The sequence below is a fragment of the Thamnophis elegans genome, chromosome Z (genome assembly GCF_009769535.1).
Source record: "Thamnophis elegans isolate rThaEle1 chromosome Z, rThaEle1.pri, whole genome shotgun sequence".
NCBI lineage: Eukaryota > Metazoa > Chordata > Lepidosauria > Squamata > Colubridae > Thamnophis > Thamnophis elegans.
In genome coordinates this window covers 8,054,175-8,072,958 of record NC_045558.1, presented here as the reverse complement: position 1 = coordinate 8,072,958, position 18,784 = coordinate 8,054,175, and the positions used below count along the sequence as shown (strand labels likewise).

Sequence of the window (18,784 nt, the reverse complement as noted above, 5' to 3'; positions counted from 1 at the left end):
TGGAAATCTAGCTGTATAAATAAGGTGCTGGAGATCCAGAGATGTGGTTAAGTAGGCACTTGCACATGTATGGAAAAATTGACTGTGGTTTTATGATATCGAAAGTTAGAGGATGGTTTAGTTATGGTTTATTGAAATTTATTTACATTTTGCTATACCTTATCCATTTCATTATTACTTTGAAAGCCCAACTAAAGTGGCAAAGATAAAGTTGTAATCAGTCAAACAAATACATCCATGTTAAGGCAGTTCCTTGCAAGTAAATTTTCTCCTAAAGTATTTTAGGCATGTAAGCAGCCAGTACAGGTGGTCCTCAACTTATGACATGTCACTTAGCAACCATTCAAAGTTACAAAATAAAGGTACTTATGACTTGGGTGCAATGCTCCAATGGCCACAAACCTCTCCCTGTGATCAAATGACCACGATTTACAATACTTTTTGCCAGAAACTGCTTTTTACTACTGATTTTCTGCAAACGAAATGCCTATAGTGAAAAATAGCTTCCCTTAATGACCACTGCATTCACTTAACAACTACAAAAAAGGTCGTAAAAATCTGGCCTAGTCATTTAATGCTAGTGGCAACTTATAACCCTAATTGCAGGCTCAATTACTGTCGCAAGTTGAGGACTACTTGTATAATGACCATGGAACATGAAAGGTTTTCTAGAGTTACCTGCTAAAGCTCCTCTATGAAGAAGATGAGCTGTTAGAAAGTTTGATAAATAAATAAAATTATGAAAATCAAAATTCTTGTTCTTTTTCCATCTTCAAACAAAAACTGACCAATCCGAAACTTTCTTCTACTGTTAAGGAGCCTGCTTTGTTCCCAACTAACCTGAGAAGCTTCCACTGTTTTAGAAGTAAACTAGGGATGGAAGTATTTCCTGACAACCTGTCTAAATTTGTTATCCTAAAATCTGAACATTGACCTTCTTTTAGCACCAACCTTTATTCATCCTTTTCTTCATGGAAATATTCTGACGAGCTAAATTCTTAAAGCCTGAACAGAGTTTTCAGAAAGAGAAATTCAGCATTCTGAGGACTGAATTGATGCAAAGTTCAACAAAGATCATTTTCCTACCAGGGACTTCCAGTGTCTTCATAGCAGCCATCACTGAAATAATATTATCTTCATTTCTACTATTTTGGGAGTCTGGAAAATATTGTAGGCTGCTTGTGAAAAAAATGACTTCAGAAAGATTTGTCTTAGGACAAAGGTCCTTGACTTACAACCATTGATTTAGTGACCGTTTGAAGTTACAATGGCACTGCTAAAAGTGATATATGATCAGTCCTCACATATATGACCCTTTGAGTATCCCCATGGCTGTATGATCAAAATTCAGGTGCTTGGCAATCCACATGTAATTACAGTGGTAGCATCCTGGAGTCATGAAATCACATTTGTGACCTTCCCATCTGGCTTCTGACTAGCAAAGGCAGGGGGGGGCGGAGCTGCCTTTGCTTAACAGTCACATGAATCGCTTAACAACTGCATTTAATAACCATGGCAAAAAAGATTGTAAAATTGGGCACAAGTCACTTCATAACCACTTTGTTAGCAACATTAGTTCTGGTCCCAATTATAGTTTTAAGTTGAGGCTCATATGGATGTTGAGAAGAGACTGGGGAGAAAGGAACGAGGGACTACATTATCGGGGAATTAAGCTTTTTCTAATTATTATAGTCATGGGGATTTTGTTTTCCCAATGTAGTATGAAATTTGGTTTCTTACAGTTCTAATTATGCCCAGTTTTAAGCTTCCCTGTTTACTGGTGAAAAGATCTGCCTCCTTGCCAGGTCACAGAAGATTGTAAGAAAGACCCTACGAAGTCTCCACTGTAATATATGTGGTACTTTTGTCTCTCAAAGTCCAGTTCAGTTGCTGGAATTCTTGTAACCCTGTTTCTTTCTTCTGGATAAATCTTACTAAAGAGGAAAAAACAAAAAGATGCTAGAGAGGAAGTAAACTTACGTTTTTCTTCAAAACTACTTAAGGAAGGGGCTGCAATTGCAAACCATCGTGATTTCACATCCCTAATGTACTTCTTATACTAAAGAAAAGTTGCTGAATCATGAGATCATTCAAACCTATATTTACATCCAAGTATCTAATTCCAGAGTGAAAAGGCAAATTTACTTAGATGAGATCTTACGTAGAATTTGTAAACATCTAATGCCATGGGCTCATTTTACACCACCCTAAGGAAGGTTAAGCCGTATTTAGCCAGCGATCTGTGCCCACCACTGCACTGCTGTACAATGACATTTGGAAAAGTAACGCGGTACTTACATCCACAATGAGGAAATCAAGCCAGCACCAAGCATTGGTGAAGTACTTCTTAAAGCCGTAGGCGACCCATTTCAGAAGCATTTCCAAAACAAAGATGTAAGTAAAGATTTTATCAGCATATTCCAGCATGGTTTTGATGTTCTTCCTTTCGTCCAAGTAGATGTCTTCAAAAGCCTGGGAGACAAAGTAGCATATTAAAGCATTTCCCATTGCAGATATTTTTTTTGAAAAGAATAACAGAATAACTGAGTTGGGAGGGAACTTGGAGGTCCTCTAGTCCAACCCCTGCTCAAGCAGGAGACCCTATACCACTTCAAATCAATGGTTGTCCAATCTCTTTGAAATCCTCCAGTATTGGAGCACCCACCAACTACAAGAGGCAAATTGTTCCCCTGGTTAATTCTTCTCCTTACTTCTAGGTTGGTTTTCTCCTTAATTAGTTTCCATCCATTACTTCTTGTCCTGCCCTCATGTGCCTTGGAGAATAGTTTGACTCCCTCTTCTTTGTGGCAGCCCCTGAGATATTGGAAGACTGCTATCATGTCTCCCCTTCTTTTCATCAAACTAGACATACCCAGTTTCTGCAACCGCTCTTCATATGTTTTAGTCTCCACTCCCCTAATCATTTGTTGTTCCTCTCTTCACTCTTTCTACAGTTGGAAGGGAACTTGGAGGTCTTCTACTCCAACCCCTCACTCAAGCAGGAGATCAGTTTTCAGCCCCAGTGTTGCATATTTTTCTTTGACCAACAACTGTTTTTCATTCTTACTCAAAGATCCTACTTACCTACTGGTACTGAATTGTCTAAATCAGGGGTGTCCATCCTTAGCAACTTTAAGACTTGTAGGCTTCAATCCCAAAATTCACCACCCAGTCATTCTGGGAGTCAAAGTCCACAAGTCTTAACATTGACAAGATTGAACACTTCTGACCTCAACTGAGATGTTTGGAATTCTTCAACTAAGGGAGAGAATTCAGGGTCTCTAATTAACAACTCATCCCCAAATAAAGGATTTCCTAAAATGACGTATTCATCCCTTTATGACAACAAAAGACAATTATAAATCTTGACTCTTTCTTCAAAACCAGCAAAGGGTAGTGTTTTCCATCATATCTAAGGGGAACCACATACTGAGATAATAACACAAATCATATGTAATTTTTTTTTATAAAAAAGGGGAGGAAATTGTAGGTTTTATATTCACCAAAGCTCCGCTGCTGAGAAGAATCATGAAAATGATGAACGTCTCAAACCAACTGTGTTCAACGATTTGATAGCAGGTTTTCCTCAGGCGCCACCAAACTTTGCCAGGGAATTTTGTGACATCCACTGTACAGCATGGGAGAATATGGACACAAGCTAAAAAAAAAAAAAAAAGACAAAAAGGCAGAAGAATCACTTTAATATTGTGGACTTACGACCACAATTGAGTCCAAAATTCATTAAGCAAGATATTCGTTAAGTGAATTTTGCCCCATTTTATATCCTTTCTTGCCACAGTTGTTAAGTGAATCACTGCAGTTGTTGTTAGTGAAACAGCTATTAAGTTGATCTGGCTTCCCCGTTGACTTTGCTTGTCGGAAGGTCGCAAAAGGTGACCAAATGACCCCAGGGCACTGCAACCGTCATCAATACAAATCAGTTTCCAAGCATCTAAATTTTGACCATGTGACCATGGGGATAATGTAAAGGTTATAAGTATGAAAAATTACAGTAAGTCACTTTTTTCAGTGCCACTGTAATTTCGAATGGCCACTAAATGAACTGTTGCAAGTCAAGGGCTACTTGTAGTGAAATAGCTTTATTTATTTATTTAGCTTATATGCCACCCATCTCTCCTAGAGGCGAATCTAGGCAGCTTACATTCAATAAAAACAATATGAAATCAAAAGGATGTATTTTGCCCCATCTTATGATCTCTCTTGCCACAGTTGTTAAGTGAATTGCAGTTGTTAAGTTAGTAACACGGTTATTAAGTGTCATTTCCCACTGACACTGCTTGTCAAAGAATCACCAAAGGATCACGTGACCCCTGCAACTGCCATAAATATGAACCAGTTGCCAAGCTTTCAAATTTTGATCACATGACCATGGAGATGCTGCAATGGTCGTGAGTGTGAAAAATGGTCATGTCACTTTTTTTTCTGCTTGAGCACAAGGTTGAACTAGTTCTCCCAGGTTCTGTCCAACTCAGAGGTTTTTTTGTTATTCTGTTTTGTTGTTTTTTTCAGTGTCCTTATAACATTGAACAGTCTGTTGTAAGTCAAGGACTACCTGTATACATCCCTTTCTTTTTTAACGACATGCCTTAATTTTTGTGGCTTATTACTTCTTATTCCTTTTCTCTGCTCTGTGCAATGCTGATACCCAAAGGGGAGTAGAAAGACAGGCATGTATGGGACTGAAGGACAGACTCCCTGAAGCATAGGCATCATAGGTATGTTTTGTTTGGCAGCTGGTTTTGTGTGAACAAAGCAAGTTTGAAATTGGCCGATGTGGCTGACAGACTGTGCATCCTTGAGCTAAATCAACTATCCTGCCCCTTTGAAGGTTGCTGATGAGAACTAATGCCTTACTGGGCTCCTGTTATCCTAGCTCCAGTTTTCTTGCAAATATTTCTTATAATTCATTGGTATTAACTGCTCCAGACTCTGTGGTGGGCAATCATTCTGGGAATAAAAGTAAGCATTTTAATGCAATTTAAAAGTAACATGCACAATTTTCTCATAGATTCTCTTTTTAATCCTTCTTTCCTCCTTACAGTCCTTTCCCTTAAAGCACATCTATTTCATAGTAGGGGGGGGGGGATCTTATATGACATCACAATAAAATCTGCCATAGGACAATGACATATTGTGTGTGCATCTGAATGGATGGATGAATGAAAGAAAGAGAGAGAGAGAGGGAGGGAGGGAGAGAGAGAGAGAGAGAGAGAATGGAGTGTGTTTTAAAATAGCAGGCTTTTACGGCTATGAAAAAGAAAGATAATGCTAGGTTGTCATAGAACGGGAGGCCTTGATCAGACAAATATTTGCAGACGTACTCAGGATATTTTAGAGAACTTCCAAGACCATCCTTTCTCCTGGTGTATTTTTTCATACAGTTTCCATCACCCTATGAACAATGCAATGTTCAACACTTCTGAAGTGTTCCCAGACTGATAATGCCAAGGTAAACAAATACATATATACCCTTACATGGAAATCTGAAGGGATGGTCAAAAAAAGGGCTGAGCAAGAAATAATGGATGGAAACTTATCTAAGAGAAAAGCAACCTAGAATTAAGAAGAAATTTCCTGACATTGGGAACAATTAATGAGTTAATTGTTCCCAATTAATTGCCTCCAGAAGTTGTGGGTGTTCCATCACTGTAGGCTTTTTACAATACAATACAATAGCAGAGTTGGAAGGGACCTTGGAAGGGACCGTCCAACCCCCAGACAAATGGCTATCCAACATCTTCTTAAAAACTTCCAGTGTTGGGGCATTCACAACTTCTGGAGACAAGCTTTTTAAGAAGGGACTAGAGACAGCCACTTGTCTAAAATAGTATGGGTTCTCCTGCTTGAGCAGGGGGGTGGACTAGAAGACCTCCAAGGTCCTTTCCAACTCTGTTATTTTGTATTCTGTATGCTACAACCATATAGGTGGCATGCATGTATTGTAAAAAAAAAAAAAGGAGGGCTTCTCACATGTGATTGTAATCACTTGACTTTTGTGACCCCCTACGGACACCCTTATACACTTATTAACATAGGCTAACCAGTTTGGTTACAGATGGGGATTAGGAAATTAACTTTTAAAATTAAATGGAAGCCGTGGAGCATGGAATCAAAATCTACCAAGCTTACCCATGGCTTTCAATTCAGCACCATTTAAACATTTTTCCATGGTCCACTTAAGAGACTGGAAGTAAGTCATAATGAAGGTTAATGCGGGAAACATCCCAAAGAAGCACGGCTTTTGGAAGGTAAGCAAGGGAAAAATGGATTTTTCTTCCAATTGATTTCTTGGAATCAGGTCTCGCCCACCTCCAGCTTGCCAGTTGCACCACGTTGTTTGGTCTCTGGAGATGTCACTACAGAACATTGCCCTTAGCTTTGTTTTGGTCACCATATTTGGTGGTGCAAAGGTAAAACATCAGGCACATTTTAAAGAAAGGGACAATTCCCTAGGTACGCCTGTCAAGAGTCATGATGCATCGCTGGAGAGATATAACACCTCTTCTTGAACCCAGTGATGGAGCATCCACAACTTCTGGAGGCAAGCCATTCCACTGGTTAATTGTTCTCAGGAAACTTCTCAATTCTAGGTTGGATCTCTCTTTAATGGTCTTCCACCCGTTACGTCTTATCCTTCCCTCAAGTGCAGATGGGAGTTTTAAATGGGAAATTTTGTTCTCTCAACAGCAGGGCCATTGATTGCTGCCCTCAGCAGTTGCTGTGCACTCCTAAGCCAACCCTTTGAATAACTTTATGTAGTGTTTGTTGTTGAGGCAAGGGAGCTCTGGGTTCCCATGACTGAGGGAGGGGGTCTTGCTCTAAGGAAGGTGCTGTCTTCCTTAGAGCAAGAAGGGGTCTCAGACAACACCCACTCTACTTTCATTGCGATGGAAAAATTTAAGGGAAACTGAATGGGCAAATGAATCACAAAAATAGTCAGAGATAGGACCTAAATATTTGAATAAATATGTCACCTGCACCTCTCATGTGATATACGAGATTCCAGGTGATTTCCAGTGATTTCAGGTAGTAACACAGGGAAGAAAAGTTCTATGGAATCAATAATTTGTTTAAGAACACATCAAATGTCCTACCATCATTTTTTGAAAATGGTCATCTAAGGCGGACCAGGGAAACTAAAACTGTCTCCTATGAAAGGATCCATTTCCTATAAAATGATGCCTTGACTGAAATTCTTGAAGCTATTGAGTAATCTAATAGCAGAAATAGAAAAGCTCCGGGGTCAAATTCTTGCTAGAGAATCAATCAGCAGAGACTAACCTTGGTTCAACCACCAAACTGAAGTCACTGTAGGTAATTCATATTGCCCAGGAAACTGATGGACTGGTAAAGTAATTTAGTACCTTTCCCAAGCAAGGTACTTAGTAATTACTGTAAGTGGTTTCCTTTTCTGAGCTGTGGTGGTGCAGTGGTTAGAATGCAGTATTGCAGGCTAACTCACTGCTCACAGCCAGGAGTTTGATCCTGATAGGTTGGAGATTGAATCAGTCTTCCGTTCTTCCGAGATCGGTAAAATGAGGACCCAGATTATTGAGGGCAATAGACTAACATTGTCAACTGCTTAGCAAGGGCTGTAAAGCACTATAACGCAGTATATAAGCCTAAGTGCTATTGCTATGTGACTATGGGTTTTGAAGAGAAGCATTCGGAAAGAAAAACCTCCAAGAATTGCATGGATACAAGGAATGGCCTTGAGGAAAGGAGGAAGAGCTACTACAAAGGTAAAAGTCAGATATAAGAAACTTGGAATCCCGGGCAGTACTGTAGAAAATGACTTACATAAGACTCTCCCTTTAATCTCAGAAAGGTAAAAGGGAGGACAGAGGAAGTGAATTCACACTTGCAAGAGTCTGTTAAAATATCTTTGTAATAAAAATATTGGCCTGTGTGACTTTGGTTTACCCTAAAGGGCTGACAGTTGCATATACCCAAAGATTCACCTCTGCTATACAGGTACTCCCTGACTTACAACAGTTCATCTAGTGACTGTTCACAGTTACAACAGCACTGAAAAAAGTTACTTATGACCATTTCACAATTACGATCCTTGTAGCATCCTCGTGATCATGTGATCAAAATTCAGATGCTTGGCAACGGCTTCACGCTTATGACGGCTGTTGTGTCCTAAGGTCACGTGACCCCCCCCCCCTTTGCAGCCTTTTGATCAGCAAAGTCAATGGAGAAGCCAGATTCACTTAACAACAGGATTACTAACTTATTACCTGCCATGATTCACATAACAACTGTAGCAAGAAAGGTCTTAAAGTGGGGGTAAAAGTCACGTCTCAAATGCCTCACTTAGCAACATAAACCTGGGCTCAATTGTGGTCATCAGTTGGGGACTACCTGTATTTTGACATTTTCCATCAAATGCATTAATGTTTGGCTGCTTCATGGAAGCAAAACCACAAAGAAAATCTCAGATCTCAGGGCCTCTCCCTGTCCTGTGGGGCTTCTGTTATCTCCTTCAATCATTTTTCACATCCTATCTCTGGCAGTTATCTCCAAGTAATCCCCTCGGAACAGGCTTGTTCCCAAGTTAAATAATCCTTGGGGATGTGTATGCTTGCAGCTTTCTGACAGCTCATCACATCTTAGTCCCTATCTTGATTCTCCCATTTCCTGCTTCCACTCATAGCTCCCCAGGGAACAATCAGCTGCAATGGAACTTCATGCCTTTTGAGTAATTGCGTATATTAGAAGGAGAATTAACAGTATTTTTCTCGGGTCTCATCTTTGTATTTTATTGGCAAGTAGAAGTGGGCTTCCCCCAAATCTGAAATGCTTTAGTCTTAAAAAAACATAAATTGTCACATCCTTTTATGCAATCAGCTAAAGGTTACAGAAAATGGCTGCAGATCACCAGGTTGGGAGGAGAGGAACTGGTGGGGAAACATAGGTTTTATTGTCTAAAGAACATCTCCATTTTTCTGCAAGTAATCCTGTTAGAAGAATTAAGCAAGTTCAATAATAAAAATTAAAGAAAGAAAACATGGTGAGAAAAGAGGGTGAAATTTACTGCTAGTCTGCAATTAAAGCAAAAGGCAAGAGAATAAATAGTCCAGAAAATGTAGACTTAGGGAAACTGTCCATGTTATTATTATTTTTTACCAAATTGGGGTGCCTCAACTAAGAAGTCCCTGCTGCCCATAAAATCTATGAGAGAAGAGATTCCTTGGTGAACCCTGCACTGAATTAGGTGAGGAGCAAGCAAGAGATTGATTCAAAGTAATCTCACTGGAGACAGTGGTTAAGGGATTGGGCAGGATCTAGGAGACTTGGGTACAAGCCTTCCTTCAGTCATGGAAGCTACGGGAGTAACTTTAAGCCATCTATTATCTCATTCATCCTCATATATCCCATAGTTGTGTTACTCTGGGGGGGAAATTGAGGGACAGAATGCTACATATGCTACCTTCAGCTCTTGGGAAAAGGCTAGGGGTATCCCTCCTATCTATCTATCTATCTATCTATCTATCTATCTATCTATCTATCTATCTATCTATCTATCTATCTATCTATCTATCTATCATCTATCTCTGCTTATCTGGGTGTTGATTGCTAGTGAGGTGTTTTTATCTTTTTGTTACTTTATCTTTTTTATCTCTTTTGAATGGTATGTAGATGTTGTTTATCACTGTGTGCCTGTTGATTGCTTATTTGTTTGAGTGCCAAGCTCCAGAACTTCTGTGACATTTTTGGACTTGGTTTGGTCTAGGATGCTCACAGTTTTCCAGCTGAAACTATGGTTAAATCTAGGACTAGGGAAACGTCTTCCAACAGTACTGGCTCAATGGCCTTGAAACGGAGATGAGCACCCCCCCCCCCCTAGAATCGGCAATGACTAGAGAAATAAAATCCTCAGAGACTCCTTTACTCTTTTTTTTTTAGCGCACAAATGCTTATCTCGGTTTTGGTGCTGGAACTCTCGATTTGAAGCAGAATTTCAATGAATTTGAAATGTTTGAGTGGGTCGTTCTCATATTTATTCTACCTGCTTTAATCCATTAAATGTTTAAGGAACATTTTTTTTCACATTCCTGGGGTTTATTAGATTGCTTGGTACAGCAATTTTAAGAACTGTGAAGGGTAACTCATCCTGTTTTTAATCAGTAGGACTCAAAAACAGATAATTTGACATAGTCCTTGCTAAATTGAAATTTTACACATGAAACTCTGACTTTGTTATTATTGACAGGAGAGAATATTAATATAAACACACATTCTGATCAAACAAGCATTCATGTGGATGCAGAATTCTCGCTCTCCAAATAAGGGAAGAGCTCACCTAGAGGTAGTCCTTGACTTACAACAGTTTATTTAGTGACGGCTCAAAATTACAATAACACTGAAAAAAAGTGACACGACTGTTTTCACACTTACAACCATTGCAGCATCTTTATGGTCACAAGATTAAAATTTAGGCAACTGGTTCATATTAATGACGGCTGCAGTATCCTGGAATCCTGTGATCGCCTTTCGCTTGTGACTTTCTTATAAGCAAAAACAATGAAGAATCCAGATTCACTTCACGATGGTGCAACTAATTTAATAACTGCAGCGCTTCACTTAAACAATCGTGGCAAGAAAAGTCATAAAATGGGGCAAAACTCACTTAACAAATTTATTGCTTAACCATAGAAATTTTGGACACAATCATGGTCATAAGCCCAGGACTAGCTATTTTACAATGGTATTTATAGAGACCTGTATTTTTTTCTGTACTCCAGAAACCCAACTCTCTCCTCCAAAGTAGTCTCATTCAGTTTTGTCTATGCTATTCCATGGTACTCGAAGCCATGTTTTGATCAACCAAGATTTGATGAAAGAGTCATATTGTTTGGCTCTAGCAAGCCCAGTCATAAACCAAGATTTATAAAACACAGTAAGTGTGTTCCAACCACTGATGGGGCCAAACTGTGTGGCCCAGCATCATGAGTGGGGCCTGTCAGTGAAGATGTAGTGAAGAAATAGTTGTCATAATCTCTATCCATTGATTGCTGCTAATGGAAGATAATGGGAGCTGAGTTCCTACACCATCTGGAATGTCAGACTTGCTCAGTGTAAAAGAGTTTAGAGCTGGCCATGGGAATAGGTAAGGAATTTAATGAGTCCATTTAGGGAGGAATTTCAGAAAAGGTTAGCAGAAACTCAAAATAATGTCATTTTAATTTTATTTAGTATAAGATGGGACACAGAGGAACTTGCACAGGTTTTTGAAATTCTGCTATTCTATTTCATCAGGATAAAAATAATAATCCTGGAATCCCTGCTTTTTGATCTAGCCTACTCTGAAGAGCTGATTCTCAACCTGGAAGAGAAAGATGGATTGGGACAGAATGAGAAGGGTGGAAGGGAATGATATAAAGAAGGACAGGAAAGGGAAGCAGAAACAGAGATTGGTAAGAGACAGACAAGCCAAAGAGAACTAAGGAGAAAGGAGTGTTGGCAAAGGAATACTTCCTTCCTTCCATCTCTCAGCTTTATGAGAATGTAATAATCGCCCAAGGATTCCAAGCAAAGAAGTCTTTTGGGGGGACAGAAGCTGAGCCTGTATCCTATTCCATGTATCTATGATGGGGGTCAGCAACTTGCGGCTCTAGAGCTGCATGTGGCCCTTTCATTCCTCTGCTGCAGCTCCATGTCGCCATTTAGCACCACAATTTTGAGACAAGTTTACGATTTGCGGGGGAGGGGAGCAGGGTGCGCCAGGAGGAGACTCTATGTCAAGGAATGTGTTTTTCATTCAGCTCCTCAATTGATAGGGCTTTCAGTTAGGACAGGTAGAGGAAAAAGGACGCTGTGCGAGGAGGAGACTCTATGGTGGGGAAACGGGACTTCTAGTCAGCTCCAGAATTGAATAGGGGCTTCCGGTTAGGACCTTTGTGGCTCTTTGAATGTTTAAGGTTGCCAACCCCTGATCTATGACTCCCAACTTCAGTTTGGTCTAGTGGTTAGGACACAGAGTAGAAGACAGAAGGCAGTAAGTCTAGGGGTCCCCAAGCTCCAGGTCATGGCCTGGTATTGGACCACAGCCCATTGAGAACTGCGCCATGCAATGGGGAGAGTGGGAGAGTGTGTAAAACTTCATTTGCACAAATAGTAGGTGCACATGCCCACTACTTGCACAGAACCTCTCCCCTCCCCTGTACTGCCGGTGCCGCCAACGGGACTGGTCTGGAGAGGCAGAAATGTTAGGCATGGGTGACTTTGGGCCAATCATCAGGAGACTGTGAATTCTAGTCTCGCTTTAGGCATGAAAGCCAGCTGGATGACTTTGGATCAATCCCTCACTCTCAGCCCCAATCCCACCTCACAGGGTTGTTGTTAGGAAAAGAGAAGAAGGAAGATTAGGTATATTTGCTACTTTATTTATAAGAATAATGAAGGTTGAATAAAAATAATAGTCATTCTATCTCTCATTCAAACATGTGAGGATTATTCTTTTCTAGGAAATACAGGAGAGACAGCTGCAAACTTGCCAGCGTATAAGGAAAGACCGTATCACTGAGCTATGATCTAGAGCAGGGGTCCCCAAACTTGGCAATTTTAAGACTTGTGGACTTCAACACCCAGAATTCAGCTCTGCTGGCTGGCAAATTCTGGGAGTTGAAGTCCACAAGTCTTAAAGTTGCCAAATTTGAAGACCTCTGATCTAGAGTCCTCTTTTCCTGGGTTACCTCACCAGGCTCAATGAAAATAAGCAGGGTTTTGTTTTGTTTTTTGCTGGGGCTCAGAGAATTTGTTTAGAGTTCTATTATAGCAATGCAAAGAGAAAGTTGCTAAACCAGAGGTCAATTTTCAGGCTATTGTTTAGCCAGTCAAATCCAGCAATCACTTCCTTTCAAAGGTTGCAATTCCCCAGCTACACAGCCCTAATCCAAGCTGCCTTTGCACTCCTGAATTGTTCCAGTCACGGGGAGAACAGTTGACCCTTACTTTCTGGGAAGCAATCTTCAGGATCCAGCAATTCTTCAGCCAGTTCAGGCATCTGTTCCAGAAGCTCTGAGGGAATTGCCAAATCCACTGTACTTCCTTCTGACAGGCTGATTTCATCAAATTTCTAGGGAAGAAAGAAGAGCAGAGACTTCATCATCCAGTCTTACGAAGTGCCTGTGATTAAAAAAAGAGTCTGCCTGTGTTGCTTGATTCAGTAATCTGGAAGGATAAAAACACAGAACATAGAATAACAGAGTTAGAAGGGACCTTGGAGGTCTTCTAGTCCAACTTCCCACTCGGGCAGGAGATTTATACCATTCCAGACAAATGGCTGTCCAGTCTCTTTTTGAAAGCCTTCAGTGATGGAGCACCCACAGCTTCTGGAGGCAACTTCTGTTCCCTTGGTTGATTGGAAAGAAATTCACATGGCTGCTATGTGGGAAAGGGTGGTGCATGCAAACACATGAACAAAAAGCAAAATTATAGAGAAAAGCAACTCTATAGAAGTATTTTAAAACCACAGTGCTCAATTGTCTCTGGCACGTCATTTAACAACCATAGGAAGCCACTGGTGGAGGTCATTTATCAGTTTGAAATGAAGCATCTTCCTAGAGAAGAGAAGATGACTGTGTGCTGCTAAAGTTATTTCAGAGAGACACAATTGACAACAACAAGGGGAATGCAAGATAAAATATGATGGGGAGAATAATCCCATGTACCTTTATTGTTATTTAATTATTTTATTTGTATTCCCCGCCCCCATTATTATTTTTTCAAATAACTCAAGACAGTGAATATATGCAACATACCTTCCTCCTCCTATTTTTCCCTATAACAACAATCTTGTAAGGTGGGTTAGGATGAGAAAGACTGTTGCCTATCTGGCTTTCACACCTAAGGCAGAACTAGAACTTATCATCTCCTGGTGATTGGTCCAAAATCAACCAACTGGCTTTCCTGCCTAAGGTGGGGCTTGAACACACTGCCCCCTGTTTCTAAACTGGTGCTTTAGCCATTAGACTATTGGTATAATTAGAAGATAGGCCATTATTCCACTGAAATTCATCACACTCTCATTTAAAATTGCTACCTATATAATTGGCTCTTGGGTGGTAGAACACCCTGCTACTAAAAAAAAAAAACCCAAACCCTAAGATCCTAACCTTTGAAACCCCTCCTTCATATCTGGAACAGAAAGACACATCAGCCGAGTTCAAAAAATAACTAGGCTAAAGTAGAATTGGATGCCTGTGATTTAGCAAGTTGCTGGAAACCAGACTTTGCCTTAATATGCTTTGTAAATCAGATTGTCACATTATGTCATAATAATGTAAGTGATATGTCTGGGCTCAGAGTGCTATGTGAACCCAGCAACTGTTTTCTTACGCAGGTTTAGGTTTTGGTGTGTTATCCCCAGGACTGTCAAAAAAATCAAGACAGAGTTGCAACTGTATGATTGAACCTAAATCATTTTTTGCGGGGTGCACTGTGACACAAATAAAAAGGGACATGGCTTCAATCATGTGAGCACAACCCCATTTTTACTGTTTTGATTCCCCCCCCCCTTTCTCAGATAATACTGGTTGTGCCTATTGCTTCATTCTTCTACTTTGGCTGCGACAAATACACACAATTAGCTTGAAGTAAGCCCACTGAAAGCAACTGAAATTAAATTCTGAATATAAGATTACTCAGTTAAGAATTTTATATAATAAGGTTCAGGAATGTGATATTTGGGGGGAAATTACATAGTCCTCAACTTACAACCACAATTGAGCCCAGCATTTATTTTGCTAGGTTAAACATTTGGTAAGTGAATTCTGCCCCATTTCGCAACCTTGCTTGCCACAGTCATTATGTGAATCATTGCAGTTAAATTAGTAACGCAGTTTTTAAATGAATCTGGCACCTTCATTGCTGGGCAGAAGGTTGCACAAGGTGGTCACATGACCCCAGGACAATGCAACCATCATGAATACGTGCCAATTCCCAGGTTCTGAATTTTGATAACATGACCATGGGATGCTACAATGGTCATGAGTGTGAAAAATGGCCATGCCACTATTTTCAATGCCATTGTAACTTTGAATGATCACTAAATGAATGGTTGTAAGTCGAGGAGCTATGCTGGCTGGAGAATTCTGGGAGTTGAAGTCCACAAGTCTTAAAGTTGCCAAGTTTGAAGACTTCTGATCTAGGAGCTGCGAGTAGTTTTATAGCCTTCTAATTACCCTCTCAAAGAGCAAGTTCCTGCATTAATAAACTTTTACTTGCAGAAAAGGAGATTGGAAGTCATTTCTTAAAGTATTGGGAGATCTCTGATCCTCAAAGCAGGTATTCTAACTGGGACAAGAACAAAATTCAAAGGTCCCCAATTTCTCTGGGGATTCCTGGCATTAATTCTGGGAAAAGTAGAAAACAGAGATCCCAACAGAAAGAAGGAACAGATTGAATTAAATCATGTAGGCAGAGAATAAACGGGGTCTGCAGCAAGAATTACTAGGCAGCGACAAAAGGAAAGATTATAATATTTGTGGAGCTCAGCAGCACAGCCACAGGAGGGATAGATGAGAAACCCAAAACAAAGAAACACAATTAAAAACAATGCACAGTAAGATATCAGAGCTCTTTCAAAGTACATTCTGGGGAAGGGGAGGTGTAGAGGAGATGAAACATTTTGTGGGATCCACTGAAAGCTGTGCCATTTTCATCATCTTAAAAATGTAGGAACATAGCAGCCATTCAAATTTGTAGAATTTATTACTTTTATTATTGTGATTTATGTTACTTGTTTACATCCCGCCTTTTAGAGAAACCTTTTGGGCACCAGGGATCAGTTCTGTGGAGATATATTTTTCTACAGACCGGAGGGGTGTGTGGTTTTCTGTGCTGCCTGCATCCTGTGGTTGGTGCTTTGCTTGTTTGTGTGGCCTGATTTCTGGCATGCGGCAGACCAGTGCTGGTCCATGGACCGGGAGTTGGAGACTCCTGTTTCTGAGAGGAGGTGAGGTGGCTCAGCAGTTAAAGAGGCTGAGCTCGTCAGGTGGCAAAAGCTGGCAACCTAGGTTCAAGACCTGAGTATCGCGTGATGGAGTGAGCTCCCATTACTTGCCCCAGCTCCTGCTCACCCAGTGGCTTGAAAGCATGCAAATGCAAGTAGATAAATAGGCACCATTTGGGGGGGGGGGAAGGAAACACCTCGACATGTAATCATGCTGGTCACAGGACTAGGGAAGCGTCTTTGGACAATGATGCAGAAATGCTACCAGTTTGGAGCGGTTTGCCTGAATCAGTAGTAAAAAATGCTACCGGTTCAGGCGAACTGGTATTTCCGACAATCAGCTGTGACGCATGATTTATATTAGGTAGAATGTAGATTTCCTGCTTTCTAGCTAATATAAATCGTGTGTCACAGCAGATTCCACCCCCCTGGCTGTTTTACATACCTTTGCAGACTCTGAAGGTTTCAAAATGTTCCTTTTTTAGCACTGTGCGAGTGCACAATGCGCACATGTGCGCACACTCACCAAATCGGTAATATACTTCAGAGGATTTCACCGCTGCAATGATGGCTAGAAATGGAGATGAGCCCTACCCCATGACTGAATAGGGGAAAAATTTTCCTTTTTAAAAAACCTGCCTTTAATTTTTTTTAAAAAACAACAACATGGCAAACATATGCTATACTCTTTCCTCCTCCTATTTTCCTCACAACAACCCTGTGAGGTGTGTTGGACAGAGAGAAAGTGATTGGCACAATTCCCCCAGTCAGCTTTCCTGCCTAAGGCAGGACTAGAACAGGCTTACCTAGTTGACTTTCATGTTTAGGCAGGACTAGAATTCCCAGTCTCCTGTTTTCTAGCCTGGTTTGTCTCAACCACTAGGTTTAACTGCTCCCCTTAGACAAAAAAAGATGACCCAGAGACATAGAAAGCAATCCCTGGCCCTTTTCCTGGGCTGGAGGGAGAGAAGTTAAAATGAAATGTCCACATAATATTTGATCAGTAGCCTAAGAAGAAGTAAAGCTGGTCCTAGTTTTTGCTGTGTTTGACTAATAAGTGCTCAGCTAATGGATAACTAATGGAAAAAGCACTCAAAGCATTTCCCCTCCAAAGAGGAAGATGGCTTTAAAATGACTCCACTCCTTTGATCACCAGTTTTTCACCAATCAGCTGTCTCACCCATCATTTCTTTAATATACCAGAATTGTCACATTTCTGGCTCAACGCGCAAGAATTCCAGGCTCCTTGCACACAAAATCCGACTTTTGTTTGAAATGGGTAAGAAGAGTACACTAAGCTAGACAGGAATTATGGTAGCAAAGAAGATAAGCAATACAGGTAGTACTCAACTTGTTTTTGAGTACACAAATTCATTTAGTAACTGTTCAAAATTACAATGGCACTGAAAAAAGTGGTTTATGACTGTTGTTTTTTTTTAATACTTAGAACTGTTGCATCATCCCCATGGGCACGTGATCATGATTCGGACACTTGGTAACTGGCATGTATTTATAACAGTTGCACTGTCCCAAGGTCATGGGATCATTTCCCAACCAAAAATCAAAATCAATGTGGAAGGCAAAATTTGCTTAATGACCACTTGATTCAATTAGTAACTGCAGGGATTTGCTTAACAACTGTGGCAAACATTTAACATCTGTCTTGATTAGCAATGAAACTTTGGACTCAGGTATGGTCATAAGCCAAGGACTATCTCTTCTGGATACTGAAGTGGTATACTTTCTTTTTGCCATTATTATTATTGTTGTTGTTATTATTATTATACAATTGTATCACAGCGGCCAGTTGTTTCGCCGGATTTGGCATTGGTTACTAGTCGGGCCCCACCCAGGGGCCTAGGACGTCGTAACGTATTTTCGTAATATGTGTGCAGATCCAAGCAGTGCAGCTTTTTGCGTTTGACTGATGGTGATTTTGTCAATTTTTAACTGTTTTAAATGTAATTCCAGTGCTTTTGGAATAGCACCCAGTGTGCCAATTACCACTGGAATTACCACTGCTGGTTTGTGCCATAGTCGTTGAATTTCGATTTTTAAGTCCTGGTATCTTGCGATTCTTTCATGTTCCTTCTCGGTGACCCTGCTATCACCTGGTATTGCGATGTCTATGATTGTGACCTTATTTTTCTCAACCAATGTGATGTCTGGTGTATTATGCGCCAGTATTTTGTCCGTTTGTATACGGAAATCCCACAAGATCTTGACCATCTGATTTTTGGTGACTTTTTCAGGCTGATGTTCCCACCAGTTTGTTGATGTTTTAATATTATAATTTTTGCACAAATTCCAATGGATCATTTGCGCTACTGAATTGTGCCGCAATTTATAATCAGTCTGCGCGATTTTTTTTACAGCAGCTGAGTATGTGATCAATATTATTATTATTATTATTATTATTATTATTATTATTATTATTATTACTATTATTTTAGGGTATTCGTGGGCATTGGAAAAATTTCATCAATATCTGAAATTTGACTGGAATCTAGCAATATAGGTAGTCCTTGACTTATGACCACAATTGAATCCAAAATTTCTGTTGCTAAGTGAGACATTTGTTAAGTGGATTTTCTCCCATTTTTTACCTTTCTTGCCACAGTTGTTAAGTGAATCTGGCTTCCTCATTGACTTTGCTTGTCAGAAGGTTGTAAAAGGTGATCATGTGATCCTAAGACACTGCAGTTGTCATAACTATGAGTCAGTTGCCAAATGTCTAAATTTTGATCATCTGCTACAATGGTTGTAAATGTGAAAAATGGTCATGTCACTTTTTAAAGCAAC

The 18,784-nt window shown here is 40.2% G+C and overlaps 1 protein-coding gene across 1 annotated transcript in view; it reads right to left on the bottom strand.

Annotated features, from left to right (window-relative positions):
• The window catches only part of LOC116521105 (sodium channel protein type 5 subunit alpha-like), a 286,693-nt gene that overhangs the window by 53,923 nt on the left and 213,986 nt on the right, over positions 1-18,784 (bottom strand). Inside the window, exons 17-19 of the mRNA XM_032235761.1 lie at positions 12,982-13,105; positions 3,504-3,658; positions 2,299-2,472 (exon numbers count right to left, since the gene is read on the bottom strand). Of these exons, the coding sequence (XP_032091652.1) occupies positions 2,299-2,472; positions 3,504-3,658; positions 12,982-13,105 (453 nt within the window). The remainder of the gene's footprint in view (positions 1-2,298; positions 2,473-3,503; positions 3,659-12,981; positions 13,106-18,784) is intronic.